The 15391-nt window shown below is 45.1% G+C and overlaps 1 protein-coding gene across 4 annotated transcripts in view; it reads right to left on the bottom strand.

Moving 5' to 3' along the window:
* Window positions 1-15391, bottom strand: part of REC8 (REC8 meiotic recombination protein) — a 295804-nt gene that overhangs the window by 68705 nt on the left and 211708 nt on the right. For all 4 annotated transcript variants that reach the window (XM_063913650.1, XM_063913647.1, XM_063913648.1 and 1 more), the window contains one exon: window positions 8263-9004. In XM_063913650.1, the coding sequence (XP_063769720.1) occupies window positions 8263-9004 (742 nt within the window). The remainder of the gene's footprint in view (window positions 1-8262; window positions 9005-15391) is intronic.

Raw genomic sequence — 15391 nt, 5'->3', positions numbered from 1 at the left:
TGCAGTTTCAGGCAGCTGTGAGGGCTCAGGTGGGTGTCTCAATACAAATCACAGCAACAGTAGCATATTTTCACGCTAAACAGCCCTTGAAGTCGCGTCACCCCGTGTTGGGACTCAGTAGGGCCAAGCATCTTTTTTTTTTTTGTCCGCAAAAATGCATGAAAACACTGTAGCATAGCATTTTGTATGCAAATACAGTTGCAGTCACACACAGAATATAGGAATGCTGCCAATTATTTAAATCAGCAGAAGCTGCTTGTGTGCCCTATTACATTACTGTGTGTCTAAGACGCATTGTCGCAGAAAAAAACACCAAAAAGATGCTCGCGCTACTGAGTCATAAGGCACTCATGCATTAAGTGTACTGCGGCTTGTAGCACATGGAGTAAAGATGTAAGAGTACACATCTGTAGTCCTTCTCGGCTGAGAACCGTAACGCATGCTGAATCTCTACTTAAGGTACTATATGCTGTGGCAAGTTTAGTTATGGGCCTGTCCAAAGTAGACAACTAACTCAAACAGGATTTTTGGTAACCACAGTTAAAGCCATTTCCCCGAGTCTTTCTGAGTGACACTTCTAGACCTTGGGGATGTAGAGGTCACAGTTCCAGGAATAAGAAAATCTTTTATACTAAAATTTTTGTAGGTTGTGTCCTGAATGCAAACACCCAAAGCAGGAAAGTAAAAACAATATAGTGAAACAAAGAGTGGAAACACACTGTCCCCAGAAGGATTTAGAGGAACTGATAACGGTGAGTACCAAAAATCCTATTTTCTCATTATTCCTACAGTATCTGTGGGACATGCCTAAACCTTTGGAACTTTCCAAAGCTGCTCAAAAGCGTGGGTAGACAGAAATGTGTACACAACTTTACACCCAAAACTGGCATCCTTGGCTATAATAACATTACATTTGTAAAACTTCATAAAAGTATGGACGTAGGACAAGGTGGCCACCCTGAATAACTGTCCCAATGAAGCACAGTTCCTCCCAAAGAAGATGCATTCACTGATCTTGTGGAAGGAGCAACAATACAGTCAAGATTAGGGACCTGATCTGAAACATATGCTTGATGAACAGTAGCTGTGATCCATCCATCCGTTTAGTCACCAGCCAAATTCTTTTATGTGCGTCATAAGGGAGCTGATCTATCCACATTTTGTAGATCAAAGCCTGTACCACATCTGGCCTACAGGTATTAAAAGGGGTGTCCTGATTTAAATGGAATCTGGAAACCACATAAAACAAAGGTCTACAGTAATAAGCAAGAGCGCCATATCCTCATGAAAAATCAGCTATGGGGACCTATACAATAGGGTCACCAATTTAGATTAGTTGAAGAAATGACCAGCAAGAATGGCACATTCCAAATTAGGCACAACTGGCTACATATGTACAGCCATGAGCTGCAGAAATGTCTACATTTCAGGAATGCCAGAGTTTTTGCTGAAAATGGAGACTGCTGAAACCTGCACATTCAGAGAAGCCAGCTTCAATTTTCTGTCTAAGCCATACTGCAACTAGAGGTGAACCAACTTGAGCACTGATGTTAGGTTTTCTTCCTTTCACACCAAGAGAATTAAATCCTCTAAACCCTCCAGTATCTTTTTTTTTTACATAGTTTTTTTTTTCTTTACCTTGATCACAGTCTGACTGAACAGGTTAGAAAGCCCCTTAGCCAGGAGGATCTCTATGAGACTGTCTCTGTGGTTGCCCTGCTGCCAGGCCAAGTATGTTGGTCTTTGTGCAGGGTGCACCCTACTCCTATGTGGAGAGATAGGCCGAGCTTCTGATAAGAGCCAACAATTGAGGAATGGAGGTTTTTCCTGCATTGCTTCCTGTACACTAGTGAGGGACAGGGGTGCTGGGCTTGGATGTCTCTTCCCACCATTCATCTTTGGTGGTCATTTCAGTCTAGGTTCCGCAGCAGCACCATGTCTAAACAAACTGGCCTGCCATAAGGGAACACCTACATGTAATTGTATAGCATGCAGTACTATAAAACCCCTCTAAATGGACTCCATCTCAGCAGAGCTGCATGGAGAGATATGATAGGAGACTGATTAACCCTGTGTTGCAGTTGCTCACACAAAACACTGCCTGGTCTGAGGTCACAAGGAGGGCTGGACAGGCCTGAAAGCAAAAAGATTAGCAAATATGTCATATGGTGATGATAATTTTGTTTTACTTCAAGAGCTTCTGAGCAATACACTGAGGAATTTGATGTTAGCACTCGGTGCCACTGTCAGCTCCACTATGACTGATTATAGAGTGGTTATAAACTTTGTAACGTTTTTACACAGTTTATAGGACAAAGCTGTTCGCTTTTGTAAAATACAAGTGCCTGTTGGCAATTCACTTTCACTGTTTTACAGGTCAGCTGATATTCATCTAACAAACAGATCTGAGGGTACTAAATGAATGGTACTGTTTTGATTATATTAATACAATAATAAAAAAAAAAAAACATAATTCTCAATTACATTGAATAGAATGTATTCACAAAAATAATAAAACACATACAGCATCTGTATGATTCTACAGAGAACGTCTTCGGAAATATACAGTTTTACATTCGTTAAATTGTGTGTTTCTTTGTTGGTATGAATTCAACATGCGACACAGAAGTAGAACAATAGATCGACCCAACGCGTTTCGTAACGGAACTTCCTCAGGGGTACTAAATCTAAACAATGAAAAGTTCTGAAAACTTGATATACTACTCTGCTTCAACATTAACTTGTATGTATTTCTGATATACAGGTTGCACAGATCTAGATTAAATATTGTCTTATAGCGTATTTAACACACATTTTGTACTCCCATGCACACGCCCAGCAGCAGTGCCAGCAGCAGCGGATCATAACAGCACACTGATTTTATTTCTTCTTCAAATCGGACTGCAAGTGAGTACCAACACCCAGCAACTGCACCAATCACCCACTAGCTACCAAATATTGCTTGTAAACACTGTCCACAACTGTTTAAATCACTGTACACTGCCCACCTCCAACCAAATCCCTCAACATGTGCATCCTGTTTGTGTGTCCCAGCTTTTCCTAAAGTGTGTATAGAACCTGTTGGTGCCCATCCTCATTACCTACACTCTACTCCTATTGTGGCCCACACTGCTACTGCTCTGCCAAAGTGTTTATAGAACTTGTTGGTGCCCATCACAGAGTAGAGTGTGCCTAGAGTTAAAAATGGCTGCTGTTTACATATGATAATTTTAGCCCATCCCATCAGATCAATCATATGTGAAATTGCAGGAAAAAATGTCTTTTGATATATCGCATGAGATGGATAGCAGTGCGTTAGGTCACATGAGATGAAAAAATAAACTCAAGTAGCAAATCGCAATAGTAGGGCTCCTGGGAAGATGCTGGCCAGATTGCGGGAAAAAAGGATCCAACTCATTGCTGAGCTAAAACTCGCTAGTGGATGGGGGCCTAAAGGTTCAGCTGAAAAATGTACTTCATACAGAAAAGCCTACTCTGTCATCTGACACTGAAGATAAGAGTTATGGTAAAACTTACCTTTGTTAACTCTTTTTCTTTGAGGTTCATAGCATCTATAGGGAATACGCTGGGTGTAATGTTGGATCTGGAGAACTCAGGGCATCAAAGAAAAGCTCCCAAGATGCACTGGTCCCTCCTCCTCTCTCACACCCTGCCCACAGCTCAGGCACTTCAGTTTAGTTAACAGGCCTAATGCAGGAGCTAGAGAAGAGAGAATAGTACACACAAGGAACACTCTCTCACAAACAGGCGACGGAAACTGGTGACCAAGCGAGTAAACCATTGAAGCTAGGTGCATCAGGATGGGTGCCCTGTGGGTGCTATGAACCTAGAAGAAAAAGAATTAGCAAAGGTAAGTTTTACCATAACTCTTATTTTCTTCTTCAGGGTTCATACCCATCCACAGGGAAAATGCTGGGATGTCTCAAATCAGTTGAATAAGGGAGGGGACGTTCCTAAGCTGAGAGGAGAACATTGCATCCAAATGAGGCATCTTGAGAGACAAGCGTATCAAAGACATAGAACCTAAGAAACGTGTGGACAGAGGACCATGTGGCTGCCTTGCATAGCTGTTCAGCATATGCGCCACGAAGTGTTGCCCACGAAAGTCCCACAGAGCGAGTAGAGTGAGCGGAGACTGTATCCGTCACGGGTAGGACAGCTTGTGTGTAAGCCTGTGAGATAGCCATGCAAAGCCATCTGGCCAGACTCTGCTTGTTAGCTGGCCAGCATCACTTATGGAATCCAGAGAGGATGAGAAGTGAATCTGTTCTTCTAATGTCACTAGTATGGACCACGTAGATTTTGAGAGGCCGGACTACATCCAAGAAGGCCTCCCTTACCGAGAGGTTTGGGGACTGGAAAGCTGGCACCACTATTTTCTCATTCAAATGGAAGCTGAAAGCCACCTTTGGAAGGTAACCGCGTTCTGTCTTCAGGACTGCTCTGTCTTGATGAAAAAAACAGAATGGAGACTGACAGGATAGCGCTCCCTAGTCAGATACTCTTCTCACTGAGGCTAAAGCCAAAAGAAAAAGAGTCTTTGCCTTTAACTACTTGAGGTCAACAGAGTCCAGGGGTTCAAATGGTGACTGCTGCAATGCACGTAGAACCAGAGGCAAATCCCCCGCGGCCACTGGAGGCACAAAGGGAGGCTGAATGCGCAGTACTCCCTGTGAAAAGGTACGGTATCTGTCAAGAGAGCTATTCTCTTCTGGAACCAAATAGATAGAGCGGAGACCTGAACCTTGAGGGAAGCAAGGCGGAGGCCTATATCCAAACCTGATTGGGAAAAGGCCAGGATATCCAAAATCTCTGTGAATTATAGTGTCGTTGAGCACACCATTGCCAAATCCGGTAACAGATCCGGGCTGAAGTAGTTTCCGTGCCCGGAACATAGTCTGAACCACCGAACGGGAGAACCCTTTAGATCTTAGGAGAGATGATTCAAGAGCCATGCCTTCAAAGACAGGCGAGCCAGGTGTAGATAGGGCCCTGAGACAAGAAGTCTTGTCATAGAGGAAGTTAACCTGGAACGTCTATGGAAAGACTGTGAAGATCCGTGAACCAATGATGCCTGGGCCAGGCCGGAGTTATCAAGATTACGGTGCTGCCTTCCTGTTTGCACTCTGGAAGGAGGGATACCGTAGAAAAGAGGTATGCCAGATTGAACGGCCACTTGACTGCCAACGCATCCACGATCCCTTGTTCTGGAACCGTACTGAGACAACTTGTAGTTGTGTCTGGAGGCCATGAGGTCTACTTCCGGAAGACCCCATCTGTCCACTAACATCTGAAAGACTTCTGGATTCAGGAAGCACTTTCCAGCATGCACATCCTGGCGACTGAGAAAGTCCGCCCCCCAGTTTTGGACCCTTGGTATAAAGGGGGTAATTCCAAGTTGATCGCAGCAGGATTTTTGTTAGCAGTTGGGCAAAACCATGTGTACTGCAGGGGAGGCAGATATAACGTGCAGTAAGAGTTAGATTTGGGTGGGTTATTTTGTTTCTGTGCAGGGTAAATACTGGCTGCTTTATTTTTACACTGCAAATTAGATTGCAGATTGAACACACCCCACCCAAATCTAACTCTCTCTGCACATGTTATATCTGCCTCCCCTGCAGTGCACATGGTTTTGCCCAACTGCTAACAAAAATCCTGCTGCGATCAACTTGGCATTACCCCCAAAGGTCGCAGAGATTGCTTAAAGATTGCCTTTTGATCTTTGCAACTTGACAGAATTATAGTAATTTCTATGTTGTGTTTAATTATGGTATAATAATGAGACCGTAATAACAAAATCCTTTTTATAACACTTTGCAACTTGACAGAATTGTAATAATTTCTGTGTTGTGTTTACTTATGGTATACTGAGACAGCAATAACAAAGTCCTTCTTTTTATAACACTGTTATTGGTTTAATATTATTTTGGTAACAAAGTGGCATTGTCAGCAAGTGATATACATATTGTCTACCTGTAACGTGTTCAGTGTTGTTTGACAGGTATTTTTGTTTGTTTGTTTGTTTGAAAAATAAATAAAAAGTATTGAATTTTTTCTTTTTCAAGATTGCCTTCAGCCCAGATGAGAATCCGTGTCACCTCTGTCATTGCCAAGACAATGTGAGTGCCTTCTTGGTGATTGAGATAGGCTACTGCCGTGACATTGTCTGACCGAACTTGGACAGGACAACCCTGAAGAATGTTCTCAGCCAGAGTTCGAGCCCTGTAGACAGTCTTTATTTCCAGAATGTTGATTGGCAAGTCTCTTTCTGCTAGAGTCCAACAGGGCTTGAAAGGTGTGACCACCACGAGAGGGACACTCAGATTTTTAGATTTTATCGATCTGGGTTGACCGTTCCATCTGGCCAATATCAGGTGCTGTAGAGGCTTGGAGTGGAACGCAGTATATTCCACCATGTCAAAGTTGGATACGATGGACCCCAGGGTCTGCACTGCTGAGTGAATAGACACTTTGTGACTGTGCAACAGTCTGGGCACCCGAAGGTGCAGTGTCCCAATCTTGTCCTTCGGCAGAACAATTCTTTGTACCTGAGTGTCTAGAAGAGCTCCCAGATGCACCATACTCTATGAGCACTAGAAAGCACTTCCAGTTGATCAGCCAACCCTGTTTCTGTAAGAAGGCTATGGTTACTTGAAGATAGCGAATGAGGATCTCTGGGGAATGTGCCAGGATCAGTAAGACGTCTAAATAAGGGAGTATTCTGATTCCCTGATTGCGAAGGTGAGCCGCCATGAGTTTGGTAAATACTCTCAGTGCTGCAGAAAGACCAAAAGGCAGTACCTGAAACTGGACATGCTGGTGCAGCACTGCAAACCGAAGGTATTGCTGATGACGGTGTTATGAGCACATGTAGATAGGCGTCCTGAATGTCCAGCGAGACCTTTAAGTCGCTAGTCTGCATAGCCAAGACGATAGAGCGTACGGTTTCCATTCCAAACTTGGACACTATGAGATACTTGTTCAACAACTTGAGATTGAGGATGGGCTGGTAGGATCCATTGGGTTTCTGAACTAGGAACAGTGTTGAATAAAAATCCTGGCCACGTTGCGACGTTGGTACAGGAACGATCACGTCACCCTGCTGCAAGGAGTGAATAGCCGTCTGGAGAGCTTGAGCTTTGCCGAGGTATGCGGGAGGGATAATAAGAAAATGTTGTTGGGGGGTCTTCCCCTGAAGGAGAGAGCGTACCTGTGAGAGACTACCTGTTGCACCCATGCGTTTGACGTGATCTGATGCCAATAGTGTGCAAACTGCAGAAGTCGGCCTACCACAATGCCCCCCCCCCTCCCCCCCCCCCCCAGGAGGGACCCGTCCCATCAGGCTGAGATTTTATCCTTGGGCTTGGAAGCCGTGCATGTGGTGGTCTAGGGCTGCTTGCCTTTGGGCTTAGTGGAGTGTGACAGTTTAGGAATGGCCTGCCCTCTGGCCTTACCTTGGCGGCGAAAGGACCGAAGGCAGGAAGGTTGATTTAGAGGCAGCCAGAGTAGTGACAATCTTGTCTAATTCAGGCCCAAATGGTACATCACCCGTATATGGGAGTGCTTCCGGAGCTTTCTTAGAATCCGAGTCGGCTTTCCATGAGCAAAGTCAAATAATGCGGCGGGCCGCTACTGATGAAGTCGAAGCATTGGAGGTTAAGAGGGCTATATCTAGGGCTGCTTCTCCAATATAAAAAGCTGCATCTCTGATATTTGCGATGACAGTTAACTGTTCACGGGTTGCATCAGAGGTGAGACTATTTCCAGGGCATCCGCCCAGCTCTCAATAGCTTTAGCTACCCACACTGTTGCTGTAGCAGGGCGTGAAATATCTCCTGTGAGGGAGTATATAGACATTAGACATGCATCCACTTGTCTATCTGTTGTCTCCATTAAGGAGGATGCAGTAGGAATAAGAAATGTAGAGCTCTTTATCAGACGTGTCACATGGGAATCTACTGCTTTTCCCACTTGGTACAATCCACAGTTGGAATAGGGTAAAAGGAAGTAAGTCTTCTAGGGACATGGAACTGCTTTGGGAGCTTCTGAAAAGCTTAACTGTTTGGTGCCCGGAGTCCTCTGGATCCACCATCACACCCAGCGTATTCCCTGTGGATGGCTATGAACCCTGAAGAAGAAATAGTGTTTTTAATATATTTATATAGCTTTTTAGAAAATCTTGGGTTTTAACTAAAAGCATGTTACTGCATACATCAGTCTTTTTATCTTTTCTTTTCTTACCCTTCTTTTCTGGGCTCAATCTCTCTGTTTTTCTTCTTTTCTCCAACTCCAAAAACTCTTTAAGACGTACAATCTCCTGTTCAGCTTCACTGAGACGTTGTCTATCTCTCTCGCATTCTTGAAGTCGCTCACTCTCCCTTTCCTTTTCTATAATTTGCTGCTTTAATTTTTCAGCCTCCCACTGGCGTTCTTTTTCCTTTTGTAATGCCTTGAGGTGTTCAATTTGTCGTTGTTTTTCGAGGAGGAACTCTTCTTTAGCCCCTGCTCTTTGAAGAAGTTTCAGCTCTCTTACAGTTTTTTTCAAACGCTCCCTTTCTATATCTGCCTCTTGTTGGCGCTTTTTTTCACGTTTCGCTCTCTCCGTTCTCTCCCTTTCTCTTTCAGATTCCTGTTGGAGCTCAGTTTGTCTTTCTTCTTCTCTGAGACGCTGTCTTTCTCTTACCATTTCCTGAAGCTCTCTTCTTTTGCTTTCAATTTCTATAGTGCTCTCTTCTACATCAACTTCTCCCCTCGCATCACGCTGGTATATATTTTCCTCCTGCTCTTGACTTCTTTCTTCATCTTTCTTTTCTTCTGCCCTAGTGAGTGTCTCTTTGGGCTTTTTTGGCTCCTGAGTTGTGTCTTTTCTGCGTTCTCGTCTCTTGCGTGACTCAGGTAAGGTTTCAACATCAGGTAATTGAGGAATATCTGACACAAGTAATTCCAAATCCAGTGCACTTACTTCTGGGAGATCCTGACCAAACTGCAAGTTAAGGAGACATTGTAAGGAAACAGTGAAGGGCACATGCACAGTGGCAACTTATGGTATGTTTAGCATGAGCAACAATTACAAAAATTGTAAATATAGAGACCACTGGTCTGTACAAGAGAACTAATATCTGGGCACACTGACAAACACTAGATCAGTGGTAGCCAACCCTGGTCCTCGAGAGCTACCAACAGTTCACGTGTTCCAGCTTACCTAGCAGGTGCAGAGGTGCAATCATTACTCACTGACACATTTTAAAAGATCCACAGAGCTAATTACTTAACTTGTGATTTTGTGAGGAAACCTGGAAAACCGTTAACTGTTGGTAGCTCTCGAAGACCAGGGTTGGCTACCCCTGCACTAGATAGACCTTGTATACAAAAATCATAATCCCTGGAGGTCTCCTTATCAAGCCAGTTTTTCATAAAATTGTGTAGTAACTGCAGTTTCTACATAATTGTATTATTGTTGCTATATACTAATAGCCTAATACATCAAATTTCACATTATTTCAGTGAAGACTACGGTCTGACCCCTATTTACCAAACACCACAAAGAGTACCTTTTTGGAGTTTGGCCCTATTGGTTAAAGACTTCTTCATAAACCGCTTTATGCCAATGGAGGCATTCTTGCCTCCTACTGGCTCCTGCCACTGGACCTGATTTCAGATTTGGAAGCAAAGCAAAACAAGAAAGCAAGTAACCTAGCACCTGTGCAAAAACATGTTGCACTGCAGGTGGGGCAGATTTAAAATGTGCAGATAGATTTAGATTTGGGTGGAGTGTGTCCAAACTAAAATCTAAATAGCAGTGTAAAAATAAATCTGTCTAACATTTGTGGGCTACATGCAAAAGCACCCAGTATTTATCCTACACAGAAAAAAATCTAAATGTATTTTCTGCCCTTGCATTGCAACATATACAAAGTTGTTTGCTTTTTTTATGCTTTACTTCCAAATCAGAATCAGGCCCACTATGAATGTGAAGTGTCAAACTTAGAGTCTTTCAAAAACATAAAAGACTCCTTCGATACGAAACGGATGTAACTTGTATGGACAGTGTTTATCGCTACTGTTGTGCCTGCATTTTAATACATACAGTAGCAGTGATAATTTAATAAACCGTCCGCAATACTGACTGAGATTATTACTACACAGGCCTCCTAGTCTATAAAGCATTCTAGAAATTTTCAATGACTCAACTAACATTGTATGGTAGAAGGGAACTATGTATTGATGTAGCAAGCTTTAAACAGACAGATGGTGTGTCACACTGGTCCACAGCGTAAAATCAGGATTTTGGTACATACCGATAAATCCCTTTCTCCGATTCCACAGGGGCCACTGGAGCGTAGCTACAATGGGGAAATAGTAGGCAGTAATTGGGAGCTGGCACTTTAAAATTCTCACACTGTGGCTAGCTCCTCCCCTACTATCTCCCCTCCAAGTCAGTCTACGTAAAACTGTGCCCGAGGAGAGCTGGAATAAACAAACCGTAAGGTAGAGGAGGTTAATGAAGCCCTGTAAACCAGGATAACACAAACCAAACCTGGAACAGAACCTAAGAAACAACCGGCTAGCCTGAACCCAACAAGCAGCCATATGGTGATCTGCAAACCGTTAAGCAAAAAACAAGGAGGAACAGCGCTGGGCGGGCGTCCAGTGGCCCCTGTGGAATCGGAGAAAGGGATTTATCGGTAAGTACCAAAATCCTGATTTCTCCTTCATCCACTAGGGGCCACTGGAGCGTAGTTACAATGGGGACGTCCCAGAGCTCCCAAAACGGGTGGGAGAGCGCTGAGAGTCCTGTAAACCGCTCGGCCAAACTGTGATGCAGAGGCCGCAAAAGTGTCAAACTTGTACAATTTGACAAAACGAATGTCGGTCCGACCAAGTAGCCGCCCGACATAAAGTATTCATGGAGACCCCACGGGCAGCTGCCCACGAAGGTCCCACAACGCGCGTAAAGTGCGCTGAAACAGAAAACGGAGGCTCCCGAGCAACCGCCAAGAAGACTGTCTGATGGTCAGATGTATCCAATAGCCCAGCATATGCTGGGACCCCGGCTATTTAGTACGGGAGCATCGTACAGAACAAAGAAGAAAAACACTTCGCCGAATAGCCTAAGACCTCTGTAGAGAGAGTCGACGAGCCCTGACAACAGTCAAAAGAGGACTGAAAAACACTAGTGTCAGATTTATATGAAAAACGGACATCCCCTTTGGAAGAAACGACCGCTGAGGCCAAAGCTCAGCCGGGGGAGTTGCCAATAGAGTACTCTCTGAAAGAGAGCCCGAACTTACGGCTGCCAGGCAAATCTCTTTTGGAAGAAAACCGAAGAAGGCAGAGACCTAAAATTCAGGTCAATGTGGTTTGAAGTGCAGCGGAGCAAAAAACCTCCCAGAGAAACCAAAGATGATGGCTGAATGGTAACTGAAAGAAAGGGAAAAACTCTTTTATCCTTCTTATGTCCCATAAAGTTTTCCAAAAGTGGCAAAAGCGAGAAGAGGTAACAGACTTCTGAAATCGGGGCCCAGTAGGCCTAACCGAACTAGGGAACTCCTCCCTTCTGAGGCCTCGAGAACAGTCACACGGTTAAACGAGACCAGTGTAAGATTGAACAAAGAAAAGGACCCTGTTGAAGTAGACAGTCCAGTCGAGGTAGGAGCCAAGGCTCCTCTACTGACAACAGGTGTAGCTGTATCTTCAAGTCATGCGTGGCCCAACCGGAGCCACCGAGAGGACTAGCACGCATATTCCCCTCCTGTGTTACCGAAAGTAAGGTAGAAATAGAAAAGGAGGCAGGATAGAATAACCAGAAAACTCCAAGGAGCCCTGAGGGCATCCTCGGCTACTACCGCCAGAGCTCACGTCCGAGAGTAGTAAAGGGTTAAAGAGTTAGTCAGAACGCCCTGAGGTCGATCCGAAATCTCCGCCAAAAGCGGACCAGTTGACAAAACTCCAGGGAATGTCCCCTCACCCGGGAGTCTGACCTGGCGGCTTGACCTGTAAAGAAGATGGTTGTCCTCCGCTCAGAGGGGAATGTAGGCGACCACTCATTGCGTCGCAGCTTGACTGAAGAAATAGAGTACCTGGTGCCGAGGAAGGAAAAATCCTCAGACGGACCGTGTTGAGAGATCCGTGTCGAACCAGAAGCTCCTGGATCCTTCGGATATTCAGAAGCCACCTAATGTAAAGAGTGGGATAGTAGCAGTAGATTGTCCCATTAGGGAACCAACGTACTTCCTGCCCTTGAAAAAGAGTTATTCTGTGATCTTCCTGAACCCTGTGGGAGCGGAAGAGAGACCGAATGGAAAGGACTGACAGTGAAAATGAGTATCCTGTAATGCGACTCTGAGAAAAGTCAGATGAGGAAACCCAACGGAAATCAGTAAACAGGCCTCCCTGAAGACAAGGGACACGTAAAACTCCCTATCTTGTACAAAACTAGCAATCACAGACTGAAAGGATTCTAAGGCCAGAATAGGCCTGGCCGAGCCAACTGGCTTCGGAACGTGAAAAGAAAACAAAGGCCTGAGAACTGTCCCGATTCAAATGATATCTGAAAAACAGGGATCAACATCCTTTGCGGTTAGAAGCATATGGAGCGCCGCCTGTAGTATGACTCTCTTGACTCCTGAGACGGTTGTACTCCAAAATCTAGGCTTTAACCGCCTAAGCCTTCTCAGTACTCCCCGTAGGACCACCGACATGCGCCTACCCTGGGACCCTCCAGGTGGTAGGAAGGTCTGACCTGCAGTGGGTGTATAGGATGACCTAAAGTCAGACTGGACCGAGGATGCTGAACCTCTGCTTCAGCCTGTTACCCTGAGATCCCCTGGCGACGGAGATATCGCCCTTGTGGAGTCGAAAGCTTGAAAAGGTCAGAAAGATCTAAAGGAAAGACCGGTAAAGGTCTGTCTTGAAGCTGGGGCAGCAGTAGGAGAAAGAAAAGTAGACTTACCTCCAATGGTTCAAGAAATCCTGCAGAAAGTTCCTTCCCCTGAACCATCTGCCCCGTAGGATTTCATGTTCACCTGTCACTGTCGCAGGCCCAGAGGTCGTCGGGTTAAGACAGCCCAAGATTCCGAGTCTGCAGACGTGGAGACCTCAAAAGAGCCTAAAGCAGAATCGTGATTCTGATCTGACCCAAAGTAGCAATTGATTGTAACCTAGAGGACAATCGTTCCACCACCCACCTTCTCCGGACAAGGTAGAATCCCGCTGCCGTATATATGTCTTCGATGGATACCTGAGCAATGTTGCCTCAGGAAAACGGCAGCTTGTTGGACCGGTGATACCTTGAGGGGTATCCCCTGGAGAGATTCTGATACCATTTCCTTCCGTCTACGGGGAAAGGATAGGAAAACAAACATTGTTTTATACCTGAAATTGTGTATGCGGGTGTCTGCAAGCCGCCTACCGGAGTCTGCCCAGCTCATCCGAAACTGGACCATTTCGTCATCAGCGTCGAACCCTGATGGACCTGACATGACCTCCTCCTTTACCTGCAGTATCAGACGAACTGCTGTATAATGCACCTGGATATTCTGAGACACTGGTTGAGACTGCACCGAAAACCGACATCCTCCATATCCTGGACATCTGTCGCCTCCTCCCAGAGAGGCCTTTCCACTGCCAAGTCGTGTAACATGGGAGGTTAGCAAGGCTCTTTTAGAAACCTGGAGAGGTAAAATGACGTACAAGGTCTCAGGTTAACAGTGACATTACCTGCATAATCTGAGCTGTTCAAACAGGAGCGTCCTGCAGGTGCGTGGAGGGCTATGCAGATGGCTCCACCGCTTACTTCACACCTAAGAGGGAATTCTTTGACTATCCCAGGTGAGACAAACGAAAGGAGAAAAGGTGGGTTAAATAAACACAGCGGTATGTAAGGTCTGCACTATAACGTGTAGTGACCGACACGATTGAAATAAACTTTCTGGTGAACCAGTAACGCTGCGCTGTTCAAACCCTGATCCTCCTGTTCAGATACCCGCTACTAGCGTACTGAGCCGCAGCGCTATTTGTCTGATGCCTTAAAGTATCTGTTGTGGTACTTGAACCCAGGCCTCTGTGGTTGGGTGTTTAGGGGATTAGTGTGCTGAGCCACACTGTTTCATATATACACATTCCCCAAAATACCAATAGCATTAGTACCCATTGACACCAAGGAATAACAAAGGGAAGGCAACACCCCGTCCTGTATGTAGTGTACCTCTAATTTAGGTGCCCCAGATGTTTTCGGAGGTTCCGCTTGTGGCAAGGCGGGGCATTTTGTTATTATAAAACATTGCGAAAGTGGTTTGTTTTACCCCCTATATATGGTATTGTATGCATATATATATATAAATATATATATACATACATCTATACATACACCCCGCACACCTACATATATATATATATTGTGACAAGAACACTGGGATAGTGTTTGAGGGCAGGTATATTTGTCCCAGGTTCTTGTCTTACATGTTTTAGAAAATGTTAACTTCTAGGAAAAATGCTTTTTGTTTTGTCTGAACCTTTTCAGTTTGCTGTAAAAGCTGGGTAAAGGCTCTGAGAGAGAGATAAGGCGAGTTCTAGACATTGGGCCCAGTTCGGGTCTTTGGCCTCACAGAGGGCTAATCAGGGTTTCAGCTGTGTAAGTGTGTTATAGTGCTGCTAACCTGATTAGTATGGGCAGACTGCCTGGGAAGGCTGCAGGATCTGTGTGTGAGAGACACGCTTTCTGATGCAAGTGAGCTATACAGTATGTACTGAAGAACTCTGTGTTTTGTTTAGTGACAGTTAGGAATATCTTATGTTTAGTTAGTGCCGGACAGGCAAGGTATTTTTATTTTGGGGTTTGTTTTATTTTCTGTTTCAATAAAACTGGCCGGGGTCAGTTGTACCAGAAACTGGACTTGTGTTGTTCCTCAGCTGCTGCGTGCCGCCATATTCCCCAGGAAAAGGTGCCTTGCACCCCTACAGTGTTACAACTTGGTGGAGAATGCGAGCAACCCCGTTCTGCGCATAAGTGAAAGCAGCAGCTTTGTGAGGCCTGCAGAAAACGGTGGTTTATGCAGATACAGCCCAGTGTGAAGTTACTGAGACTCACCCCTGAGGGTTTGATATATGTCCTGGGTGAAAGCAGCTACAAAGCCGCCTGAAAAATCTGTCGACATGGAGGATCTGCTTAAAGCCTTGCTGCAAGCTACAGCGGCTCAGCAGGAGGCCAACCGACAGCAGCAGGTGGCAATGGAGGAAAATAGGAGACAACAGCAGGTGGCAATGGAGGAAAATAGGAGACAGCAGCAGGTGGCTATTGACGAACTTTACAGGCAACAGCGTCAGGATAGAGAGGCCTTAACAGAAGTGGTGCAGAGCCTTGCAGCCCGGA

This window comes from Pseudophryne corroboree, chromosome 1, assembly GCF_028390025.1.
Source record: "Pseudophryne corroboree isolate aPseCor3 chromosome 1, aPseCor3.hap2, whole genome shotgun sequence".
Taxonomy (NCBI): domain Eukaryota; kingdom Metazoa; phylum Chordata; class Amphibia; order Anura; family Myobatrachidae; genus Pseudophryne; species Pseudophryne corroboree.
Note: the sequence above shows the minus strand (reverse complement) of the source record. Positions and strands in the feature narration are given on the sequence as shown.